Consider the following 26,288-nt stretch of genomic DNA (forward strand, 5'->3'; position numbering starts at 1 on the left):
TATCACTAGACCTGGGATGGATTCATTAGTATCAAGTTGTATTCAACCAGATTAACCCATTTCTATAGTAAGTAGGTAGGGAAATATGATTAAAAACAGCATATCTGAACTTCAGTAAGGTATTTGACATGGAATCTCATGATATTTTTGTGAATAAAATGGAAATAAGCAGGTTGGGGAGAAGGACAGTTTAAAGAGATTAATTGCTGCTGGACTGACCACAAACATACTGATTAAGATGGTGGAAGATTTGTAATTTTATATAAGACTCTGTTGTTGGCTTTGTTTTTTCCAACCTTTTTAAAATTGCACAGCTGATATAGGAGGTATGCCTTTATGGTAGCAGACAAAACATATAATATAGCTAGAATAAAATGGAAAACATCCAAGACCTTAAAAACATTGAAAAGTTTAAAAATATTGATATAAACAGTATATTTCTGGAATTCCATAAAGATATCCATTCTTATCAAATAAAGTGTATTAAAATCCCAATCAAAATCCAAGTGAAACTATTTGGGGGACATTTGACAAAATGATTACAAAGTTTAGAGTAAATATGTAAAGATGGCCAAGAAAATATTGAAAAAGATTGGTGATAAGGAGGGTATGGGAGACTGTAGACAATCTATCAAATATTAAAATGAATTGTAAATAAAATATGACTAGGAGTGTGGTACTAAAACCAGAATAGAATGACAGATTAATGGAAATAGAATAGACAAGTCATAAACAGAGCACATCATAGAAAAATGGCATTTCAGGCTTTTCTTAAGTTATTCATGAAATATATTATAGACATTATAAAAGTCACCCCATTGCATTATAGAAAACTAGAATTTGGGGCTGGGGATGTGGCTCAAGCGGTAGCGCGCTCGCCTTGCATGCGTGCGGCCCGGGTTCGATCCTCAGCACCACATACCAACAAAGATGTTGTGTCCGCCGAGAACTAAAAAATAAATATTAAAAAAAAAATTCTCTCTCTCCTCTCTCACTCTCTCTTTAAAAAAAAAAAAAACTAGAATTTATTCCTTTAGTGTTTTGGTACTTGTTATTTAACCTGCCTTCATCTCCCCTCCCTTCACTCTTGTAATCACTCTTTTACATTCAGATTGACTTTTCAGAATGTACATATGAGAGAGAACATGTGGTATTTGTTTTTCTCTGATTCATTTTAATGTCCTGCTGTTCTGTCCATTTTGCTGCAAATGATATCTTTTACTTTTCTCTCTCAATATTTCATTATATCTATTTTTTATTTATATATACTTATGTATGTTGGTGCATATGTGTGTATATATATACCGTAGTTTAAATAAAATCCATTCATCCATTGATGTCCTTCTGTTCCTTATCTTAGCTATTGTGAATACTATAGTCATGAACATGGGAGCACAGGTATCTCTTTGACACGCTTGTTTTCCTTTGGATACACCCAATAACTGAATTGCTGGATCATATGGTAGATCTATTTTTAGTTTTTAGAGAAAACTTCATAATGTTCTTCATAATGACTATACTAATTTGATTCCTCCCAACAATGTTAATACAAGTATTTGCTTTTCTGCACAGCCTCTTCAGCATTTGTAACTTTTTTGTCTTTTTGATAATGCCATTTTAACTGAGATGAATATGAGTAATGATAAGGAGATGGAAATATTAATTCCCTGGATTTGATCAATTCATATTGTACAGATATATTGAAATATCACACTGTATCTCATAAACACATATAATTATTATGTTACTCAAAATTTTTTAAAAATGTTAAGGAGATGGAAATGCTAACTACCCTGATTTGACCATTGCACATTGTACACATATATTAAATATCACACTGTACCCCATAATATGTATAAAATAACAGTGATTAATTTTAAAAAATGAAAAGATAAATTGAAAAGTTTGGCATTTCAAATCAGTGGTAGAAGTGAATGAAATAATTGCCAAAAAAATAAGTAAATCTCTCCCTCAAAGCTCATACCAAAATTATTTTCAAATGGATTGCAAGTTTAAATATGAAAAAATGAAAAAAAAAAGATTAGGAGAAAGTTTAGAATAATTTTGTTATTTTGATGTGAAAGAAAGAGCAGATACCATACATGCTCTGACAAAACAACAACAAAACAAACAAACAAACAAACAAACAAAACAACTAAACTACATATAAGTTTGAAATATATGAGATTTGCCAGAAAAGGTATACCATATTCTTGCTTGGAATTTTCTATTATAATGATGTCATTTCTTTCTAAATTATATATAAATTCAATATAAAGTCAAATCCAGAAGCTGAAATTTTAAATTTACCATTTAAATATAAAGAGATTAAAGTGGTAGGCCTAACACCCTTCCTGCCTCTGAAAACAAAAGAGTTAATTTAACATAGTTCATCTATTTAAGATATCTTTTCAATTCACTACTTTGAATATCTGCAATATATTTTAAATAGCTCCTAAACTATAATAAAAGCAGTATATTGGATCATAAGTAGCTACTGTGCTATAAAAAAAAAGTACATTTCTTATTTTGTTCCACTTGGTGTCACTCTTTGTTCTAAAACAGAAACAATTTTATTGTTATAAGCTTCATAATCACTTTAAAGTCTATACGACCAAAAAGAGTTGAACCTTTGAGATGATCCAGTCAACTCTTTTAATCTCAGAAATAAGCACTCTGAGTTCCAACATTTTTTAAATCCCAGTCTCAAGGTTCTTTAACACATTAGCAGAGCCAGAATTTGAATTCAGTTGCCCATCTCTTTGTCTAATATGTCACATTATGCCATCACACTCTTTGTTTTTTAGTCCTTATTTTATTTATTTTTATGTGATGCTGAGGACCCAGTACTTCACATGTGCTAGGAAAGCACTCTACCCCTGAGATACAACTCCAGCCCACCATCAGACTAGTTTTGCATTTGCTGGTAGCTCAAATAACTTTTTAAACTAGTGTGCTAACTTTTTTTTTTTTTTTTTTTTTTTTTTTTGGTACTGGGGATTAAACCCAGGGGCGCTTACTTGGTCTTTGAATTACATCCCTGACCCTTTTTATTTTTATTTTTTTTTTTTGAGACAGGGTCTTACTAAATTGCTTAGGGCCTCACTAAATTGCTGAGGCTGGCCTAGAACTTGGAATTATCTTGTCTCAGCCTCCCTAATGACTGGATTATAGACACACTTGGCTAGCATGCTAATGTTTGTAGAGATCCAACCTGTCACTCTTCTTCATTACCCATGGAATAAATTCAATAATTGGTTTAAATAATTTGCTGTATGTTTTCTTCCAGTTTAATCCACTTCCTTGGTGAAAAGTTTCTTTTCATTGAGTACTGTGCCCCTTTCAGGTTGGCAAACAGTGCAGCTACACAGGAGCTTATGTATCTAGTAGCCCTGCCTCACTGAGCTAGATGCAGTACATATATCTCTATTTGCTTTGTAAATGAAGTTTTCAATAGTGGCTTTAGTTGTCTGGAAATAACTGTGAGTCACTGTTTATTCAAGAAATCAATTGCTTAAGAGAATTTTTAAGTTTATTGATATAATTTCATGTGTATCTAGAATACAGTTTCCCAGTTGGATACAGATTTTTAAAAATACTCCAAAGCATGCTATATCATTAATTGGACAGGGCAAACAGAGCAATACCTTCAAATATTCTTTATTGTTTAACTCTTGTGTTGGCTGTTCATTTCATCTCAACCTTGATTTTATATTAGTGCATTGCATACACTTGTTTCATAATTTTCTTCTAACTTGGGCCAGAAATGTTGGGACAATGGTATGATATATCAGAATCACCTGTGAATTTTTTTAAAAATGATATACTCTTACCTTTCTCTCTGATTTCGATAGACTCTTCTCCCAGTTGCTGTACTAGCCCAGGGCCATTGATAAATGATTTAAATCACTCATTTTCAGACTTTTTAAAAGCCTAGAATCTCTTACTTCAAATAAAACATAGTATGCAAAATGGATAGACATGAGTAGTTTTTTTTTTTTTTTCTGATTTAAAGTTAGAGTGGAAGCCCAATGACTTGCCTGCTCTAATCCAAGTCCATAAAAAACAAAACAAAACAAAAATGCTGCATTCATGAATGAAAATTGAAAAAAACACTGTGTTAAAATGAAATAATGTTGTAGACAAAACAAAATGAGAAACAAAATACCTTACTTAAGTCTTTTGTCTTGTGAATCCTAGAGAAATTTCATTTATTCTCAAAGTAGTTGAGGATGGATAAAAATAAATAATAAAACTATAAAATATCTTAGGGCCAAGTCCTATATGATTACCTCTGGGTCATATATGTATGATGGTATTTCTATCCCAGTTTGGTTAAGTGGTAAATAGGAAGGAGATAATGTATATACTTCATTTCCAGTTGGAAAATAGCTTGTCAAACTATGGGTGGTTGATTTTCTAAAATTAAAGATTCCTTTTGGGTTAATACCTTACAGACAATGTAAGCAAAATTATAAATATGGCCTTTGACAATGGAAAATCTCCAAAGGAGCATTTAATTAAATTTCTTCCTCTAATGTTGTCTTTTTTTTTTTTTTTTTTTTTTTTTTTCCTGTTGTTGGGCAGGTGGTAGAGAAAACAAACCCTACAGAACCAGTTGGAGTGGTTTGCCGAGTGGATGGAGTATACCAGGTGGTAGAATATAGTGAGATTTCCCTGGCAACAGCTCAAAAGCGAAGTTCAGATGGACGACTGCTGTTCAATGCGGGGAACATTGCCAATCATTTCTTCACTGTACCATTTCTGAGAGACGTTGTCAAGTATGGGCAAAATTAGGGCCTTTTTTTTAAAATTGATACATTATAATTGTGACAAAGTAGTGGAATTCATTGTGATAGATTAGCGTACATCTTTGCCAGTATTTATTATTATTTGTATTCTTGATGATTGCTGTTCCAATTCATGTGAGATAAAATCTCAGTGTAGTTTTTTTTTTTTAAAGAGAGAGTGAGAGAGGAGAGAGAGAGAGAGAATTTTTAATATTTATTTTTTAGTTCTCGGCGGACACAAGATCTTTGTTGGTATGTGGTGCTGAGGATCGAACCCGGGCCGCACGCATGCCAGGCGAGCGCGCTACTGCTTGAGCCACATCCCCAGCCCCTCAGTGTAGTTTTGATTTCCATCTTCATAATTGCTAAAAATGTTAAACATTTTTTCATGTATTCGTTGACCATTTGTATTTCTTCTATTTAGAAATATCTGTTTAGTTTGCCCATTTTAATTGGGTTGTTATTAATTCTTGCTATTATTTCCTGAGCTTTAGAAGTCAGTGATGCCTGAGGAAGTCTATATTGGCACTTTTTTGCTGGAGTATTGACCCTATGTTTTCTTCTACCAGTTGCAGAGTTTCTGGTCTAATTTCTAGGTCTGATCCACTTTGCATAGACTTTTGTGCTGGGTGAAAAATGAGGATCCAGTTTCCTTCTGTGTATGGGATATACAGTTTTCCCAGCACTGTTTTTTTTTAAAAAGTTGTCTTTTTTCCACTGTACATTTCTGGTGCCTTTGTTAAAGAACAGAGACTGTATCTATGTGGGTTTGTCTCTGCCCTCTCTTTCATTGTTCCACGTGTCTATTTTTATGTTTTACCGTGTTGTTTTTGTTATTATAGCTCCATAGTATAATTTGAAATCAGGTATCGTGATGTCTCCAGCATTGGTCTTTTTGCTCTTTATAGTTTTGGCTTCTCTGGGCCTTTTGCTCTTCCATGTGAAATTTAGGACAATTTTTTCTAGTTCTATAAAGATGTCTTTGATATTTTGGATCTTCTAAATATAGGACCATATCATCTGCAAATAGTAATAATTTGATTTCTTCCTTTCCTATTATATTCCTTAAGATAGAGCCTCTTATTATTATTTTTTCTTTTTTTCATTTTTTGCTATTTATTCAAACCAAACGATTTTCCTAAAGTTATGAAATACAGAGGAGACCTCTTATTATTTTTGTTATTAATTAGAAACTAAACCACCTGGGAAGTGGATAGATCCTCCTATGCTATAGGCCCTTCTTTAACCAGGATAGGATTGTATGGTATATAAAATTTTATTTTCATTTAGTTCCCTAAGCCCATGTCCCATAGAATTCATCTTTCCTGAGGATTACTTTTATCAAATGGAAATTTATCTCAACTGTGATTGTTTGTAGTGACATTATTATAAGGTAGAAATTAATAGGAGCTTTTCTCCAATGCATTAGGTGAAGTCCAAAGCATTTCTTCATTTTCTTCTCACCCTCTCAATCCCCTGTGTCCTAGATTCTGCTGAAGCAAAGAATTAAGAAATGAAACTCCTCTTTACCACAACTGAGAGCTTTTTAAAAATAGATGTCTTGGGCTGGGGATGTGGCTCAACTGGTAACACGCTCGCCTGGAGTGCGTGCGGTCCGGGTTCGATCCTCAGCACCACATACCAACAAAGATGTTGTGTCCGCCGAGAACTAAAAAATAAATATTAAAAATAAAATTCTCTTCTCTCTCTCTCTCTCTCTCTCTCTCTCTCTTTAAAAAAAAAATAGATGTCTTGGCTGAGATTGTAGCTCAGCGGTAGAGCGCTTGCTTAGCATGTGTTACGAGGCACTGGGTTTCATCCTCAGCACCACATAAAAATAAATAAATGAAATAAGGGTATTGTGTCCATCTACAACTAAAAATATTAAAAAAAAAAAAAAAGAAGATGTCTACCCTTCACCAACTGAATCAATTTCTGGAGACAGAGCCAGAGGATCTATATTTTTTTTTTTTTTAGTTCTCGGCGGACACAACATCTTTGTTGGTATGTGGTGCTGAGGATCGAACCCGGGCCGCAGGCATGCCAGGCGAGCGCACTACCGCTTGAGCCACATCCCCAGCCCTGATCTATATTTTTTAAAAAGCTGCTCACACAATTCTAATTCAGCTATTACCAGACTAGCATTTAGAATCTTGTGTATAAGGACTTGAGACTTGAATGGAAGTCAGCCTGGCAATGCCATAAGATATTAAATAAGAGCTTAGTATATATCACCAGATATTTAAATGAAGGGTGTTTTCACTGTTAGATTCACTTGATAGCATTCATATGTTCAAAATGACCATCTGCTCCTTAAAAAATTAATACTTTATTTTTATTTTTAATTGATAAATGATAATCATATGTGTTTGTGGGGTACAAGGTGATATTTTCCTCTTGGTATACATTGTGGCATGATCAAATCAGGTCAGCTAAGCTTTACTTCAGACAATTCCAGTTGTAAAACAGTTCCCATTTTACTGTGTTTTTTGTATAGCTGTGTTATGTATTCACCTATAGTAACTTTAATATTTACCTTTCCATCCTGTACTTGAAGGAATCTCAGCTGAAAAAGCTAGAGCAAGAGAACATTTTATAAAAGTCATAAAAGTAATAAGAGAGACATTGATGTAACCTCTGTCTATATGTGCATGGGTGTGTATGTTTTTTAATGTGGAAATCATTATTTGTTTTTTTTTTTTAATATAAGGAAATGAGTGGGAGAAGTCTATTCATTCAGTATTTTAATATAAACCAAAGCTTAACAAATGTTCTTCACTTTGAAAATCTTAGTACTTTGTTCTAACATTTGTGCCTGATTATTATCAAATTTTCTGGCATTTTAAATCTGGAAAGTGATTGTCTGTTTTTCTCCCTTAATTCTTAGTGTTTACGAACCCCAGTTGCAGCATCATGTGGCTCAAAAGAAGATTCCATATATGGATTCCCAGGGGCAATTAATTAAGCCAGACAAACCAAATGGAATAAAGATGGAAAAATTTGTTTTTGACATCTTCCAGTTTGCAAAGTATGCTTTGAATAACACCAGTAAGATTAAATTTGTCTCGAAATGCTGCTTTTTAGTCTCTTAGGCAGGAAACTGTTCTCAGGAAACACTTGATAGAATGTATTTCAGGCATTTTGATTATGAGTATATCATCTAGATCGATTATCATTCCCTACAATAAACCACCACTCCAAGGAGTGTGGTTTGAGTACCTAGAGTGCAGTGTTCTTTTTATCAGTTGGGTTGTTATCTGGCTCTCCTGCAAAGTTGTTAAAGTCATTTATCTTGCTTGGCTGAAAGACTAAAAAGGTTAAGATAAACAATTGACCCATTTGTATTTGGGATCTGTTACTGACCTGTGAGCAAATGTTTTAGTGAACATGTTTTTGGATTATATACCTCTCTATAATAAAGATCACATCTGATGTTGAGATACTTATTTCAGAATTTGACAAATGTGAAAATGCAGAATGTGAATTAGCTGTATATAGTCAGTCTCTCCATATACATTTCTAAAGCATCTTTTTTATATATATTTTTTTCTTAGCTCCAGTGCTAATATGATCTTTGTGCATTAGGATTTCTGTTCTTTCTGATCTAAGATGAAATGTTTTATTATAGTTGGGGTTAGAAATGAGTTTTCATTTTTGTACTGAAGAAGAAAATTATCTTTGTTCAAGGGATGAGCATTATTTTTTTGTAATACACCTAAAATTATGTTAAGAAAACTTGTCATTGAATACTAAAGGCTTAGCTATATAGAGAGGAATGAGAAGCTCTGTATGCAATTTTATTTCACAAGAAAGAAGTCTTTGTATGATTTCACTCTAGGAAGTTTGTGGTGTATGAGGTATTACGGGAAGATGAGTTTTCTCCACTAAAGAATGCGGACAGCCAGAATGGGAAGGACAACCCTACTACTGCAAGGCATGCTTTGATGTCCCTTCACCATTGCTGGGTCCTTAATGCAGGTGGCCACTTTATAGATGAAAATGGCTCCCGCCTTCCAGCAATTCCCCGGTAAGTCAATATCTTTTCTCTTCAGTGGGGATGTTTTCTTGGACTTCTTTTTGACTTCTCTCTTGATATATCCTGAAATCTTTTTATAAAAAAGTAAATTTAAAATCTTTTTTTTTTTAGAGAGGGAGGGGGAGAGAGAGAGAGAGAATTTTAATATTTTATTTTTTTAGTTATCAGCGGACACAACATCTTTGTTTGTATGTGGTGCTGAGGATCGAACCCGGGCCGCACGCATGCCAGGCGAGCGCGCTACCGCTGAGCCACATCCCCAGCCCAATTTAAAATCTTTTAAGATAGTAAATTATTGCTGTGTGGGAAGTTCGTGATAATAAGTAACATCAAGTTTTGCCCATTACAGAGAAGGACAGCTTTACTTTCTCAAAGAGAAAGTTGGTTTTTTTGTTTTGTTTTGTTTTGTTTTCAAATAGCCCCACCATGTCAATGAAATCACTTCTATTAAATAATGGTCAGAAGATAATTTAAAATCCCATTAGCAACATACTATACACAGGGCAAGTTTCTCAGCCATAGAAAATGGGTTGTTGCTGCTCATTTATCTGTGGCCTCACAGCAAGTGTTATATGTGAGACCCATCTAAAGCCCTGCCACCCTCAGGCTACCCAGGAGATGTTGCCTCATGGTTCTTCTCCCAGGCACTAAGAAAGGTGCCAGTTATGTTCTGATACTCAAACTTTAGAAATATTTTGTATTTTCAGAAGCTTAAGAAAGAAGGTACTTGTAGTTATTCAAATTTGAGATAAAGCCCTTTTAAGCTGAATCTTTTATTTTATGATAAAACCTTCATTGGCACCTAGATTTCCCTTTTTAAGCTTTTTGGTGTTTTTATACTTGGGTGAGAAGCATTCTGCCATTTAATTTATGTTCTTAAGGGAAAAAAGGCTGCATATACTAAAGCACTAGAATACTTCAATAAGTATTAAAACATTGAGCATTGGAACTTACTGTTTGATAACTGTTTTTACAAAAAGGAACAGTGTTAGCTTCTATCTCCAAGTCCAAGGCCACTTACAGGCTCTGCCTTGTCAATCAGCTTGCTTTGTGACATGTCATATTGTTCTCATTCTTCATCTTTGATCATTGAATTTTTTTTTAACCCCCTTAGGCCTCTCGTGCTAGATTCACGATTTACCATAAGTATATGCCGTTTGGTCAAGTGTACTTTGCAACTCTACTTCATTGTTATTGTTTGATTTCTTTCCATTCCCATTAATACTTATTTATTCCTACATAACAGTGCTACAAATGGAAAGTCAGAGACCATCACAGCTGATGTCAATTACAAGTAAATATACCAGCCTGCCTGCAGTGCATGGTGATGGGGCTGTGCTTCCCTCCATACTAACTGGCATTGTAGTTTAGTGCTCTGCCTTTTGGGGGTCTGGAGGGAGGATGATTGAAGCTTTGGTGGGGGTGCACTGCTTACTTGGTGGCAGGTATCTGTCTGGATGACACTAACTCAGAATCTCAGTGCATGCTGGAAATGGGGAGCATGCTTTACTAAAGAATCTGACCATGGGTATTTGAGCCCATAGTAACAGTTTTACAGGTGTTAGGCAAGACCCAGAGCAGGTTACAGTCAGAGGGAACAAATTTGAATTCCAGCTTTTAGCATAAGCATAAGTTAGAAAGTATTCTGAAAAATGTGTCTTACTGAATTAGATAATATGATGTCAGTATAAAGGTTGTAATTATTCATATATATTCGATGGCTCTTAATATGGAGAAAGCTGTTCTGTTGATTTATTCTTACATAAACAGCTCTCTTTTTGTGTAATTGTGTTGTAATTTTGGTCAATTAGTATCTTTTTTTGTCTTTAACAGATCATTTTTAGCTAGAAGTGCCATATGTCCTCTTATTTGGGTACTGTCAAAGTTTTTAAATGCCATTATCTTTTTAGTTAAAAAAGACAGCATGATATTCTTGCTACACTTTCAAAGTTGTTAGGTTTAGTGTACACACACACACACACACACACACACACACATCAATTGCCCATCAGTGGGATGGGCCCTCATTTTTTCCATTTGGTTAGTGTGACTTCAAGCCATCCAGAGAGTCTGGTGTATAACTCTTGTGATAGAATCTGGCACATATCTGGAGAGATGTGTGAAGTGTGTGCCTCCTCTTCTCTGCATTAGGCTGTTGTCCATCTACTTTCATGGTTCATTTATTCATTCAATCAGCAAGCATTGACAGACCTACTTACAGATGCTCTTAGTATCTTCGGTGCTGAAGTGTCTACACAAAAGAGAGCCTACTGGGAGTTCAGGATGCATATTCATAAAAATTAAGATGCACATTCATAAAAACTAAGGGGCATTATTATGTGATTATGTGCTAACAATGGTATAAACAGTACTTTAGGAGGCAGGGAGACTTAACAGGTGCTTAATAAATTTATTTTATTTTAAATAAATGAATGGAAGCAATCACTATGAAATGCAGTGGTCTAGGAGAGGTGGGGACAAGAGCTAAATCTTGGAAGAACATTATAATTTTTATAGTCAAATGGATCATAGCTGAAAATGACTTGGAAGGATCCAAAGAGAATATGACTCTCCTGGTTCAAGTAGAAAGTAGTCAGATTAAGTAAATTGGAGTAAGATATAGAGTTCTGTTTGGAGAAAAATTGGCCTGTGGCTGACCTCAGAAAACCTCTAATTTTATTGACTCAACCAAAGTTGAAGACTTCTTACTAGAAAGAGAACATGGTTTGAGGCTACACAGGACTGGATTTTTTTGTGTGTCCTGTCCTATTTCTAAGATTCTTGAAATGACAAATAATGCCACAGTCTAGTGACTGTAAATGTATTGAAAATACTGTTTATTGATTTTTATGTTAGATGACTTGGAAGTTCAGAATTGCAAATAACTATAAATATTACATTGTGACTGAGAATTATACAAATGGTGACTTTGGCCTTGATTTTGCTTGAGTGTGTTCTGCCTTAGCACTTTAAAAAGGACTTTTGATAACAGAAGTATTTTAAAGTGTAATGGATAGGCTTCTCACTCTTGAGATAGCCTACATTCTCCCTTGAATGCATGTCTACCTTCCTAAATAAACTCTGTCCTATGCCTTAAGAATAAAATGTAATTAATAAATTAACTCAGCTAATCTAGGATATTTGGATTGTAAAAAAAAAAAAAGCAAGTATTGGGAAATAATTTAAATGATCTTTAGAATTGTACTGTCTAAATGGAATGTTGTGCAGTGAGGGAAGTTTTCTACATCTCTGCTCTCCAGTTTGTTTGTCATTAGTCACTCATGGCTGCTGAGCACTTAAAATATGATTATTATGACTGAGAAAGTGAATTTAAATTTTTCAATTTTTTAAAATTTTAATTATTTTAAACTTAAGTAGCCACATATGGCCATTGGGTACTGAATTGGACAGTCTGGCTCTAGAATATTAGTCAATATTAGTACCTGACTTGGAAGATTATGATGAGGATTAAAAGGCAATGCAAAGGTTTGAAGGCACCTAGCAATGGGGGCCTGGCACATAGTATGTACTCAATTAATAGGCTCTTCTCTATCAACTTTATGAAACTTGGGATTAGTAAAAAATGAGATGTGTAGAAAGGAATAGTGTATAAATATTGATGAAATGCTGTAAAGAGTTAGCAGTAATTATTGTCTCTTTCCCTAAATAGTGTCTTTCTGACCATGAGAATTTCATGTTAACTTAATACTCAGGGAATTTAATGATCATCAGGGTAGGATATATTTCATTTGTTCAACTACAATAATTTTGTTATCTGCAAGCTTTTCAGAGGGAAGTTATGGTCTTCATTTTAACTCTGGCAAGTAATATGGGAAGTAAAATTTTTAACACTTTTTTGGGATTTTTTTTTTCCTTAGCTTGAAGGATGCCAATGATGTACCAATCCAGTGTGAAATCTCTCCTCTTATCTCCTATGCTGGAGAAGTAAGTTTGCTTTCCTTTTTTCCCCTCCTGTTCTTTTAAAGAGTATTGTATATTTCCAAACAGCTTTAAGAGTGGGCTTTAAATGTTCACAAAAAGCAGTAAGTATTTGAGGCGAGAATTATGTTAATTAGCCTGATTTGATCATTCTGCAATGTATATGTGCATTGAAACAACATGTTGTACCCCATAAATACATATAATTATTTGTCAGTTAAGAATAAAACTTAAAAACAAAGAAAAACAGGATTCTTGTATTATGTTTAAGTAGAGTTACCCTTTGAGAAAATGGAGCATTTTCTTGTCATTCTGTCCTGAAGACCTCTTTCTAAGAGTGAGTTGCGAAGCTGCTTTGATTCTTAATTCTTAGAGAATTCCTGTTATGTCTTTGCATCTATCCCATAATCGAGTGACTTGTCAGTAACAGAAGTCTATAATGTTAATTTGTTTCACCTATCCATTAAAATTCATTAGGCTTTAAAATATATTATTGACCTTTTTTGATAAATCATTTAGCTCTTTTTAATGCAGTGTACATTTTCTACTGTAACTTTTAACACCTGAAGAGTTGAAGGTCCCTGCTATTCAAATTATTAATATTTTTTTTCTGGAGATCCTTTTTAGTATTGCTTAGTTGTAGCATCAGGAGATATCCATCTTACTAAGAAAGTTAACTTTACTGAGTGATGATGAAAATCATCTTATTAACTTTAGAAATTATATGATAATCATTTGTGTAGCATATTCAAGGTCCTGGGTTCAGTTTTAGAACTGCAAAAAAAAAAGAAATTATTATAATCAGAGTAACTTACTTTCTTTTGTTTGTTGTTTGTTTTATGCTTCCATAAATAATCATTAAGTCTAGCTTTAAAGTACATGAAATAGATTTTTTACTTTAAAATTCTTTATCTCAGCCTGGTTTTTGGCATCACAACCACTAAGTCCAGCAGTGCTTGACAGGCATCCACCAATTTTCTAACTGTGTTTAATTTCAATCCTTTTAGGGAATAGAAAGTTATGTGGCAGATAAAGAGTTCCATGCACCTTTAATCATTGATGAGAATGGAGTCCATGAACTGGTGAAAAATGGTATATGAACCATCTACCAATTTCTACCACAATAGGAAATAGCTTTTATTTTTGATAGATCAACTGTGAAACTGCAGGACCTCTCCTGGAAGACTGAAGTTTGAAGACTTTCACAGGATTTCATTTTGCTTGCTGAACTGTTGAAACTACTACAAACTTTTCAAGATCCAGATGACTGAATTTCAGATAGTGTTTTTATTATTCTCAACTCATTGAAGGTCTTATTTATATTTTTCAATTGTATGATTTTTCTTCCAGCCAAGGAAAATATTGACCATCCATGAAGTTTTCTGTAGCTTAATTATAGTCAGGATGTTCAACATTATTTTGTTTTCGAAGTTGTACATAGTAATAATATGTCATGTACATGTCAGAAGGTTTTTATGATACTAAAAGTTTGTTTTATTTTATCAAGCATTAAACTTTTTAAAGGAAATAATTGGACAGCAAAATAAACTTATCTTCTTGTTTCTGGAGTGTTATTATTATTTGTACCTTGAGGAAATTATTTTTTCAGGAAAACATGAAACTGGGGAGAAACTTTGAGATAATGCATTAAAGCAAATTGATACTTCTCTGATATTGTGGGGTCATAGAGCTTTTTTCAGTGAACGTCTAACTTTGGATTTTTTTTTGTCTTCTATCACTTTATAATAGCTCTCAACCAGAGGTAATCCCCTCCATCCCAAGGGGGCACTTGGCAATGTCTAGGGACATTTATGGGTGTCACAGCTGGGAGGATAGGATGATGCTACTAGCATCTAATGAGTAGAGACCAGGAATGTTGCTGAACATCACATAATTGACAGGATAGCTTCCAACAATACAAAGTTATCTGGGCCAATGTCAAGTGTCAAGTTTGGGAGACCCTGTTCTAAGTAATTTGTTTACTCTTATTTTGCCAAAATATTTTGTGGCACTTAAGAATTCAAAAGATAGTTTCTGGATTTTCTCAGGCAAATTAATAACTACTGTACTTGTTTTTCTCCAGCTAGAGAATTAGGGGAAAAAAAGAAGAAGAGAGACAAAGGTGATTTTTTTAAATATACACCAGAGATCACTGGTCATTATTGGGGGTTCTATGTGTCTAAAATGCAGTTTGCATAAAACTATTGAAGTTTATACATGTATTTTATATAACATTTGTGCATTGACCAAAAGCATAAAAATTAACATCTGGATACATGAGAGATTCTAAAAATTCTATCAAGATTAATAAATTTTATTTTCTACTAACTTTTTGCCAAATGGAATAGCATGTGTGGTCCTTAAGGATCATTTTTTTTTTTTTAAGAGCATGTGATATTAGCTGGGTGTGGTGGTGCATAACTGTAATTCTAGCAGCTTCAGGGGCTGAGGCAGAAAGATTGCAAGTTCAAGGCCAGTCTGTGCAACTAAGCCAGATTCTGTCTCCAAGTAAGATTTAAAATGGTGGGGGACTGAGGACATTGCTCAGTAATAAAGCACCTCTGGGTTCCCCCTTACTGCCAAAAAAAAAAAAAGCATAATATTGAAATCTTTTTTAATTGTTCTTGTACTAAGGCCTGAATAGTACATTTTGCATATTTGCTGTTTTATTTTAATAATAACCCAATTTGCAATTGTTATCCACTCTATTTTCCAAAAGGTTTTGTGGAATTTGAATTCTCATTAGAATGAGCTCCAAATGGATTTGTGAATACAAAACTTCAGAATTTGTAGCACCTGAACATGATTCATCTCCTTTTTTCTGAACATTTACCTGCTGTTTCCTCTCTCTCTCTCTCTCTCTCTCTCTCTCTCTCTCTAATAATGCTAGGAAAAGGGGGAAATGAAAGCATGGTATTATGCTAGTAGTTTTGTTAGAAAGGAGCAATGACTGGAGAACATTGAATAAGTTAATGGCAGAGTCTAAGAGCTTCCAAGCCATGAAATTGTAAGGAAGTAACATTATATATATATATCTCTTTAAGAGTATTTGTTAAATAATTTTTCTAATTCAGGAAATGCAGAATTGGTTAACATGTTTATAAAATAGGCATTAGAATCATTTGGCAATAATGTAGAATTTATGTGAGAAGTAATAGTTATTTTGAGGCTGGTCAGATCATACCTACGATGTTATTTTTACTGATAGTACAAATGAATATCTAAACCAGTGGTGTATTCAGTCACATGTATGAACAAAATACACTATTTTTCAATCCCTACTCTTGTTCCAGAAGTTTCGGAGGGGTTAATGTATGTGATTTTATGTCTAGCCCTAGTGTACTATTTTAACATTTGCTCTTGAGGATTCATCAGTATACAGTCAGATCTCAGTCATCTAGGCAAAAAGAGGCAAGGAAAAGTTATGCATGATCTAAGTGTCTAAAATACGAATCATTCTGTTGGCTTAGAAATCATTTTTTTTCTACTGTCTGAGACTGATGTTTTATAATCTGTGCCTCTTTTGCCCGGTTTAGAAAGAATATAATGAAAAGTGATGAATAAATGAGGCAGCCAGTAAGGTCTGAGTACCTCCCATGTGTCCAGCACCATCAGGGAATAAAAAAGTAAACTTCATAGTCAACTCCTTACTAAATATGCATTCTAGCTAAAGAGAACATTAACACAATGGGAAGTTATGGAAAGAAAATTTAGTACTAAGATGTAAGGACTTAAAATCAATGACTTATACAAAAGTGGATGTTACAAACTGGAGTTTGTAGCAGAACTCCCTTAAGAACTCTAGAGACAGGCAATGGTGGCACATCCCTGTAATGACTTGGGAGGCTGAGGTAGAAAGATTGAAAATTCAACCCTTTCTCAAAAAGTTGAAAGTGTTGGGGATGTAGCTCAGTGGTAGAGCACCTCTGAGTTTAATCCTCAGTACTGCCAAAAAAAAAAAAAAAAAAGCAATAGGAAATAGATTCATAAGTGGATTTATTATGAGGAATTGTTTCATGTGGTTAGGGAGGCTACCATGATTTTCTTTCCACAAGTTGAAGACCCAGGACTTAGTGGTGTAGTTCTAATCCAAAACCAAAGCCAGGAGAGCCAGGGGCAACAGTGGTATTAAGTCCCAGTCTAAGTGTGAACCAGGAATATCTATGTTCCAAGGCAGGATAAGTTGACTTCTCTTGAAAAGAGAAACATGAGCTTCATTATGCTGTTTTCCATTTTAAAACAACATAATGACAAACTAAAAAAGGTAAATTATAGTTGCAAAAAAATGCACTTTACAAAATCAACTTCCCTTGCTAAGAAAAAATCCTCAATAGGGATAAAAGAGATAAATGTGATAAACAAAGGTCATGTATTCAGAACCTACTTTTTTTGGGGGGGGTGGAGCTATACATCCCCATCACTTTTTTTTTTTTTTTTTTTTAAGACAAGACCTTGCTAAATTTTCCAGGCTAATCTTAAACTTGTGATCCTCCTGCCTAAGCCTCCTAATTACTGAGATTATAGGCATGTACAATTGCACCTGATACAAAACCTACATTTAATATTATTAGAACTAATAATTTTAGGAAAGTTGTAGGTTACTAGATCAAAATAATAAAATCAACTGTATTCCTCTGTCTTATCAACAAAGAACAAGGCATTGGAATTTTTGTAGTGTTAAAACATGAAGTACTTACGGATAAATCTGACCAATATGTGATAAACCTATTTCCTGAAAACTACAAAATATTGCTGAGTGAAATTAAAGAAGCAAAGTCAATATTGTTAAGATGTCAGTTTTTCCCAAATTGGTCTATATATTCTACTTAATTTCAATCAATATACCAGCAGACTTTATCACAGACATTAATAAGAAGATTCTAAACTGCATATAGAAATATAAAGAACATTTTAAAAGGAAGCTGAAGGACTTATTTTTTTTTTAAAGAGAGAGTGAGAGAGAGAGAGAGAGAGAGAGAATTTTTTTTTTAATATTTATTTTTTAGTTTTCGGCAGACACAACATCTTTGTTGGTATGTGGTGCTGAGGATCGAACCCGGGCCACACGCATGCCAGGCGAGCGCGCTACCGCTTGAGCCACATCCCCAGCCCTGAAGGACTTATAATATCTGACTTTGAGACTTTTAAAATTATAGTAATTCAGACAGGGTGATAATGATGACAAGGTAACCAAATATATAATCAGGACAGAAGAGAGTCCAGAAACAGACCCACACATAAATTATCAATTGATTATCAGAAAAGGAATGGAGGCATTTCAGTGGAAGGAAAAACATTCTTTTCAACAAATCATGGTGCAAAAATTAGATATCCATTAAAACAAAGAAAGAAAACTTTTTTTTTACATACCTTGCACCATATATAAAAATTAATTTGAATTGTATCATAGACCAAAATGTAAAAGCTAAAATGGAGGGGATAATTATGTTCAGAATACATTTATTCTTAATATTAGCTTTTGAATATTGTGATTATGTGTTAAACTAGATATTAAAGTTTTTATTATTGTCATTAAAAAAACTATAAAACTTCTAGAAGAAAAAGAAAGTCTCAGTGACCTGTGGTTAAAACTAAGCTTTTTTAGCTATACCACCCAAAGCACTATTCATAAAAGAAAAAAAAAAGACAAATAGAACTTTATCCAAATTTAGACACTGTGGCTTGCCAGACACTTAATGGAAAAACAAGTCATAGACGGTTAGAAATTATTACCAATCACATATCTGATAAAGGACTTGTATCCACAATACATAAATAACCCTTGAAACCCAATAATAAGAAAAACAATTTTAAACACGGACAAATGATTTAAACAGGGACTTCAAGAACAACAACAAAAAAAATAAACTGATAGCAAATGAGCACACACAAAGATACCAAACATCTTTAGGGAAACAAATTAAAACCATGATGTTGAGATGACATATCTATTAGAATGTGTAGAATTTAAAAGATTGACCATACCAAACATTGGCAAGGTTATGGAACTCAAAGTTTGCTGATGCCAATACAAAAACAATACAGCTACTTTGGAAGGCAGTTTGGCAGTTCATTAAAAAGTTAAACATAAATTTGTCATATCACCTAGCAGTAATATTGGGAGAAAGGAGCCAGACCCCAAAGAGTACACATTATATTATTCCAAATATATAATGATCAAGAACTGGCAAAAGAAATCCATAGTGGAGGAGGTCAAAACGGTAAAGTCCTGTGAAAGAAATAGCAACTGGTTGAGGAACACAAAGGAGCCTCCGGAATACTGTAAATATTCCAATTTTTGAACAAGAGTGGCTAGAGATATTTGCAAAAACACATCAAACTGAACACTTGAGATTTGTTTATTTTACTCTTTGAAGTTATACTTCAATGGAGAAGGAAAAAAAATCTTATTCCCCATGCATTTTTAAGTTTTAAAATACATTATAAAATAATTCATCAGACATGAGGGAATTTAAATAACTAATCTGAGATTTCATAACTAGTAAATGGCAGATTGGGGATTAAAGTCCAAGTCTATTTGTCTCTGAAATCCCTACTTCCTGCCACACCTTTGCCTAAAAGCTCAACTAGAGCTTTTGAAAAAGTAAAGGAATGGAATAGTTGTGCTTTACAAATTTTAAGCTATTAGAGTTGTTAACCTTGCTTGGATCCCAGCTGGCTGGATTCAACTGCCTGGCTGCGTTGAGTTATACAAAAGTGGTTGTTACACTTTTTTTAAAAAAAGGAAAAAAAGAATTTCATGCAGTTTGATCAAGCTGGGGAAAGGCTTCTTCTCACCAGCTCCACAGAAACAGTTACAATTTATAGAAACAAAAGCCAGAAGATATACATATGTAGATTTAGTTAGCCTTTATTAAACAGGACTGGGGCTGGGGTTGATCTCCTGTCTCTATTCTCTGCTTTCTGGCTTCTCTGGTGCCTGTCAGGGTAGGGGTATGTAGTCTTTCAGCTTCATTTCTCAGCAGGAGGAAACCATTCTCAATTTCAGATGGGAGGGGGAAGCAAATTCAATCTATTTCAGAGTTGAGGAGAAATGGTACAACATTTAATAAGGAAGAGAGAGCAATTGTTTAGGTGAACTTCATAATCAGAAGTTCCAGGGAAATTCAGGTTTGTAAGAGGCACTTTCAGCCTGAAAGTCTTTTTGGAGAAAGGGCACTAGAACAGAGATGATGGTCAGGGCCAGATGGCTGCAGCCAGGGCCGCATTCAAGTCAGTGTGAAATAAGGGGAATCGCATGACAAGGTTATGCCATGCCAGCCCAAAGCCAATTTCAGTTTTCCCGGATGTGAGAAACACTCTCACCTGCCTAAACCCAAAGAATGGCCTGGGAAGACACTGACCAAGTGAGACTTTAATGATGGTTTCGCAAGATGGAGTGTCTGGTGGCCAGGCACACCCAGAGCAGTGACAATCAGTATTTTATCCCTTAGTGTGCAAGATCCTCCCCCTGGTTTCTTATTGGCTGAGTACTATGGGGTGCATAATCTTTCTGGACGTTGTGTAGGTTTTACTGTCTTCTATTGGGTTGTTTAAAGAAAACGTACCTTTAGTTGTTTCTACCTCCCTTTGTTCTCATGTGGTGGGAAAGTCTTCCTTGGGTGAGTGCATTTTGGTACGTGTACAATTATTACTTGTTTACCTAAGTTACTATTTCTGAACAGAGAGATTTCTCTCTTTGCTGGTCAAGGCAACCCCTTCCCTCACCTTCTGTTTGTCAAGGGGCTGGCTATTCAGGTGCAAGGACTATGTAAGAGTTAACTGCTGGTAACCACTCTGCTGTATTTCCCCTCTCACTGTTTATCTTATATCCCCAGTGATTTTACATTTAAGGCTAAATACTGTATTCTGAAAATGGACCACTGAACTTCTTATTTCTCACACTGAGTTTAGGCTACATTTCTTCATTATTTGTGGGAAAGTGTGTGCGTGTCTGTTTGCAGGGAACAGCAAAGAGTAGTTCTGGGACTAACAACATTTGAGAGTAGAACTGTGCTATATTTAGGCAAGTTTAATTATTTCAGTGGAAAATTTTTTCTCATACTCTTTCCCTTCCCTTTATTATGTTCTCAGCACATGTCCATCTATGTTCATAGAAGACGTACTGAAAGGCAGTGTTTTTGTGGAATGAATTCAGTACCAGTAAGCCTAGCCAAGCCAGTATTAGACGGGCAGTCATTATAGATAGGTAAGTAAAGTCGGGTAGGATCAAGGAGGCCAATTTTGAGTTGAGTCTGGCAAGTCAGAGACTGTCCCCTGAGGGATTGAAATGTTAATTCCTTCAGAGTCCTTCCTCCACCCTTATCTAGAACCTCCCCCAGCTCCAACCTGTTGCTAGCGTTACTTGTCCCAGGAATTGCCCCTCCCTTCAGGGAGCTATAAAGTTGTTAATTAATGTGTCCTGGGCTGCACCATCCTGCCCTTCCCCCTTTAGCCCACCTGTCTCCCACCTTTTGGCCGTCCCACCAAGCATTTCCTAGACCTAATCAAATGCCTAGTCACATATGCAGAGAGGAGAAAGATAAGGGGAAGAGGGCAGGAGAACAAAGGAAGCCTAGGACCTATTAAAAGGGCAGAACACCTTGCTTCTGGGGATATCAGGATATCAGCTATGGTCCCCTTCTCCCTCCCAGGAGAAGTCTATGTTACCCCCTTTTTAAGTAAACCCTCCTTTATATGCTTGCCTCGTCTTGCTTCAAACTTCAACATGTGAGCAAGCAGGACTCATCACCGATATCCGGTGGTATCACTAGTACCAGTCAAGGTCAGGAAAACGCCTGAAAATGCTAAATTCTATTCAATCTCATTGATTGAGCTATTGGGAAATGGAATACAAATCTTGATAACTTGCTTCGGTTTGATAAGAAGAAAGCAATTGCAACCTACAGTTTGCCTTGGGTTGCAGGTGGAAGTTGAGAACTAGCCCTGCAGGAAAAAAAAAAAAAACTTGAAAGACTATCTTCTTTGCTTATTGGACTATTTGCAATCAGAGACAAGAATGTTCAAATGGAACCAATTAAATGCCCATAGTACTTCTTTTGATTAACATTTATTAGTTATTAGTCATTTTTGCTCCATCCTTTTAAACACATTCCAAATTCTTTTGGTCTTTCAACAATGACGCGTCAAAGGACTTTTTTTTCTGGAACTGTCTGGAATCCTCTAGAAGGTAACAGTGTCTCTTGGCTCTGTTGCTTGTCCTACCTTATCTGCCATGCTGTCATGGGGACTAATGTAAGCAAAACTTTATGTTAGTAAGATCTTAAGTGATGGAGCAGAATGTACTTGATTAAGCAGGTTTTTGTGGCTTGATTTTTCACTTATTTTTCTGAGTGTTTTGACTTGATTTTCACTATTTCCTGTGAATCAGCTCCCGCCCCACCCCCCACCCCCCCCAGATTTGTCCTGGCTGGCCATGGTTATTGGAGTTCTTTGTGTCCTTCCCAGTAGGGTTATTTCTGAGCAGTAGAGGGCAATATATTCAAATGCTCAGGAATTACTTCTTAGCCTTAGGAGAATCTGGGAGCCCAGAGACTCTAGAATGTGTAGATATGAATGTCAGCATGAATGTTCTAGAAGTCCACTGCCCACCTCTAATCAAAATTTTGGCAGGGGGTGTGGGGGGTACTACCATAGCTTTATTATGCTCAAATTCGGGACCCCCAAAAGACCACCAGAGACCAAGATCGATGTAAGCAGCAAAGAGGTGTTTATTGCGAGCTAGCTGGGTCCTCCGCGTGCACACAGCAACTGGTGATGCTGAGAGGCCCTGAGCCCAGGGTTTGCAGCAGTTTTATACACTCTTTGGGGAAGGCAGGGAACTTCACATACATCATAGTGTTACCGCTGTTGACCAGTGACGGGTCCATGCTTCCCCAATGTTGAAGTATAACACCAGAGAAGCACGCCGAGGCAAGGTCAGAGTGGAAAGTAGAAGTTTATTAAAGGACAGCAGAAAAGACTTCTCCCAGAGCAAGAAGGGGACCCAAGAGGTGGAATCCATGGAAGTGCGGTTGTCTCCCCATTTTATAGTTAAGGCCTTCATCTGGTTTCCCGAATTCCTGTCACATTCCTTTGTTCTGTCAAGGGTGGGGCACAGGTGGGCCAAAGGAGTAATCTGGGCAGGAAGGACTTTTGGGTCAGCATCTTCAAGTTTGCTGGGAGCTGTTTCATTAACACTTCTTTGGGATGGGCTCTGGGCCTTGGGGACATTAACATTCCATGAGTTGTCCTGCTTTTCCCGGAATTCATTCTCAACATGGCCTCCATTTTAGATCTTACTCGATATTAGACCCGATTTTCCTAACTACACTGATTACCTATCTTTAAATCTGGCTTCAATAGCATCTCTTAGCAAATCATCACACAGCGCGGGAAAATCATAAAACAACTCTAAAACATGATTAGCACATTCACTGGCGGGAACAAGTTGGGTAGGGGTGATTGGTTAGTACAAGAGGGGGATTCATTTGAACTGATTGGTTTAAGCCAAGAGGGGTGTTCCTGCTGAACTACTTGTTTCCAAATAGGTTTATCAACCACCATAAACTACTGGGAGGGTCATCTGGCATCCCAGGTATCTCCCTGTCTCATGCTGATTGGTGGCTGCTAGGGGATTGCTATGGGTCCCCACCTAGCCTGACCGAGTCAGGGACATCTGGCTAGCAGATCTCTCCTGTTGTTTGTAGATAAACAACTCAGCAGGGTGGGTATGAGCCTAGGAGTGCTCTGTGGGTCTTTCCAAGGACAAAGGTCATGCTCCTTCCTTGGACAGGCTTTGCTCTGAGGTAGAGGCTGGTTTTTCAGCTTCACCCACACAAATGTGTCTCTGTTGTTATTGCTCCCTTATGCAAGAGATCTGAGTGCCTAGTCTGAGGACTTTCTTTTCCAACAGACAATTCTGGGCCAAAATGCAGTGATTCCCTCCAGGTTATACTCTAGTTAATGACAAAGTTCAGACTAGGTTCTAGGCCTGAGCTGGAGTTAAGAATTTTTGAGTCATCAGTTCACTGGGAGTAATTAAAACTCTAGGCGTGGATAAAATGGTAGCGAATATGGAGAAAGATGAGAATGGGTAGAGCTCAGGGCTGGGAGAAATAGCACCAATAGCATGAATTATGGAAATTGGGTAAATTACTTTTTAAATATATCCTTTCAAGATTTGACTCTATAAACAACAACAACAACAACAACCCAAAAAAACCTTTCCTAAAAAGGTTATGGGGAGGAGGTATAACTTAGTAGTAGAACATTTGTTTAACAGATGCACAAGGCCCTGGGTTTAATCCCTAGCATTACAAAAAGAAAGGGTGTGATTCATTCATTAATACTGAAATGCTACTAAACATTTACTTTAACATGTTAACTCTCTTGTTCAAAACTTAATGGATAATAAAAGGCTTATAATTAAAAAAAAATACTACTCTCCTGTCCCATCCTAGCTCAAACTTCTTCAAGTCCTGTTCCCCAGAAGTAAACCCTTTTTCTTTTGGTGGTGTTATGGTTTGATCTTAAAGGTCCCCCAAAGACCATGTGTTGAAGGCTTAATCACCAGCTTGTGGTTCTGTCACAGAAAAGCAGGGAGCTGAAACTCTAAACCTTCGTTCTTGTGGTCCAATGAAAGAAAATTTAAAATCAGACACCAAAAGCCATGCAAGAGAACTTTATAACAAGTGAAAGTGAGGTAAAATTAAAATAAAAGCAAAGGAAGGCTGAAGCAGAGAGCGCTTGAGAGAGAGAGTTGGCCATCTCCAAGAAGAGAGTGACAAAGGAGACAATGCTGTCCCCAAATTTATGACTGTTTGATGTTTACCTGGAGAACCGAGGTCCCCCTTCAGCAACTTTCACCAACCAGCTGTTGAACTCCTCCTTCACGTGGAGCAGTGGAGTTTTTGACCTTAATTGGCTTTTTCTGGAATAGCCGTGGTGGCCATCATATGTAGGGGGGCTTCATCTACAAGTCAATCCCATGTTAATGTGGTCATTGGAGTTAGTGGCCAATCAGACGTTATCTTCATGCACCTGTGCTGCTAAGGCAGTCTTCCAGACAAACGGAGGCACCTATAGCCTTGATTCCTAACTTCACAACCACCTCGGTGGGCCCTGTCAAGAGTTCATCCCATGAATCCTTTTCTTTTGACATATTTTGACATATTATCTTGTTTGCTTCTGTTTATTTTCTACAAATTAACTACCACTCTTTGCTTTCTCAGGCACTTTGAAATTAGTTTTTAAGAGAATCTGAAGTAATTAAAGAACACTTGTGACCTTGCCTCGAATTTCTCTGCTCATGGCCAACTATTACCTAACAGTTCTGGCTGGAGATGGGGGAAACTTTAGGCTATGGGGCCTAGCAGAAGGAAGGTGTATCACTTGAGCAGGGTGTTGGAACCCTGACCCATTTCTCTCTCTCTCTTTTTGCTTACCAGCTCCCCCCCCAGGCAAGCAGCTTTGCTTTATCATGTGCCCCTGAGTCTAAGCCAACATAAATCATTCCTCCTCATCAGTTGTTTGCCTCAGGTGTTAAGGTAGTAGGGGGTTTAGCTTTCTTGTATCCTCTTTTACTTTTAATCTTCCTTCTTTCTTCCCAAAATGGATGTGGCAAAATATTTGGTTAAAACAATCTTAGCATTTATAATATCATAATTATAATAGATACATCCCGAAATCAATCCAGGGAATATACAATGCTTATGCCTTCTTTTATGTATAACTTTTCATTTAACCTAGAAATAATGATACCCTCATTCTTCCTAATTAATTATCTTTCTATTTAACTATTGCTATTTTATTCAAATGTTTCATGAGATGTGAAGTGAGAAACAATGACACTTTTAAAATGTTTGAAGATATCAGACACCCCACTTTAGTCAACATTTTGTTGCTGTGACCAAAATACCTGACTGGAACAACTTAGAAGAGAAAAGATTTATTTGGGGCTCATTGTTTCAGAGATCTCAAACTATACACAGCTGACTCTATTGCTCTGAGCCCAACATGAGGCAGCACATCTTGGTTAAGGTGCATGGAGAAGGAAAGCTCTTATTCATTGTAGTTAGGAAGCAGAGAGGGACAAGAGGCAAGAGACACAGGGAAAATATACCCTTTCAGGGCATGCCCTCCGTGACCCACTTCCTCCAGCCACACACATCTGCCCACAGTTACCACCCAGTCAGTCCATTCAAACTAGGACAGACTGATTAGGTTACAGCTCTTACAATACAATTATTTAACTTCTAAACATTCCTGCATTGATGTAGGAGATCTGGCTGGGAGAAGGGTTGGGGGAACTTCATATCCAAACCATAACACATCCCTTCCATTTTTTCCTGTCCTCAGACCCGAATGGGTATTCTCTAAGCCTGCTATATGGTGTTTATCTATCCTCCCCTTTGCTCCTTATCTCTGTGGCTTCCTTGATTCCATTGTCTTCTTCATTGGCTAACTTTCTTGTAATGCTGAAGAACATACCGTATGTAGTAACTTTCCAAGAAAGGATGCAT

General features: G+C 36.1%; 1 protein-coding gene across 4 annotated transcripts in view; it reads left to right on the forward strand.

The window, feature by feature from the left end:
• UAP1 (UDP-N-acetylglucosamine pyrophosphorylase 1) overlaps nt 1-14,328 on the forward strand; it is a 38,145-nt gene extending 23,817 nt beyond the window's left edge. For 2 of the 4 annotated variants that reach the window (XM_081308607.1, XM_081308608.1), the window contains 6 exons: nt 4,588-4,781; nt 7,678-7,818; nt 8,629-8,817; nt 10,073-10,120; nt 12,705-12,771; nt 13,773-14,328. In XM_081308607.1, coding sequence (XP_081164733.1) covers nt 4,588-4,781; nt 7,678-7,818; nt 8,629-8,817; nt 10,073-10,120; nt 12,705-12,771; nt 13,773-13,865 — 732 coding nt within the window. In that variant the 3' untranslated portion in view covers nt 13,866-14,328. The remainder of the gene's footprint in view (nt 1-4,587; nt 4,782-7,677; nt 7,819-8,628; nt 8,818-10,072; nt 10,121-12,704; nt 12,772-13,772) is intronic. The other 2 variants (XM_081308609.1, XM_081308610.1) reach the window with 1 other exon arrangement.
• Nucleotides 14,329-26,288: the final 11,960 nt, after the last annotated feature.

The sequence above is a fragment of the Spermophilus citellus genome, assembly GCF_964194105.1.
Source record: "Spermophilus citellus genome assembly, chromosome: 9".
NCBI classification, from domain to species: domain Eukaryota; kingdom Metazoa; phylum Chordata; class Mammalia; order Rodentia; family Sciuridae; genus Spermophilus; species Spermophilus citellus.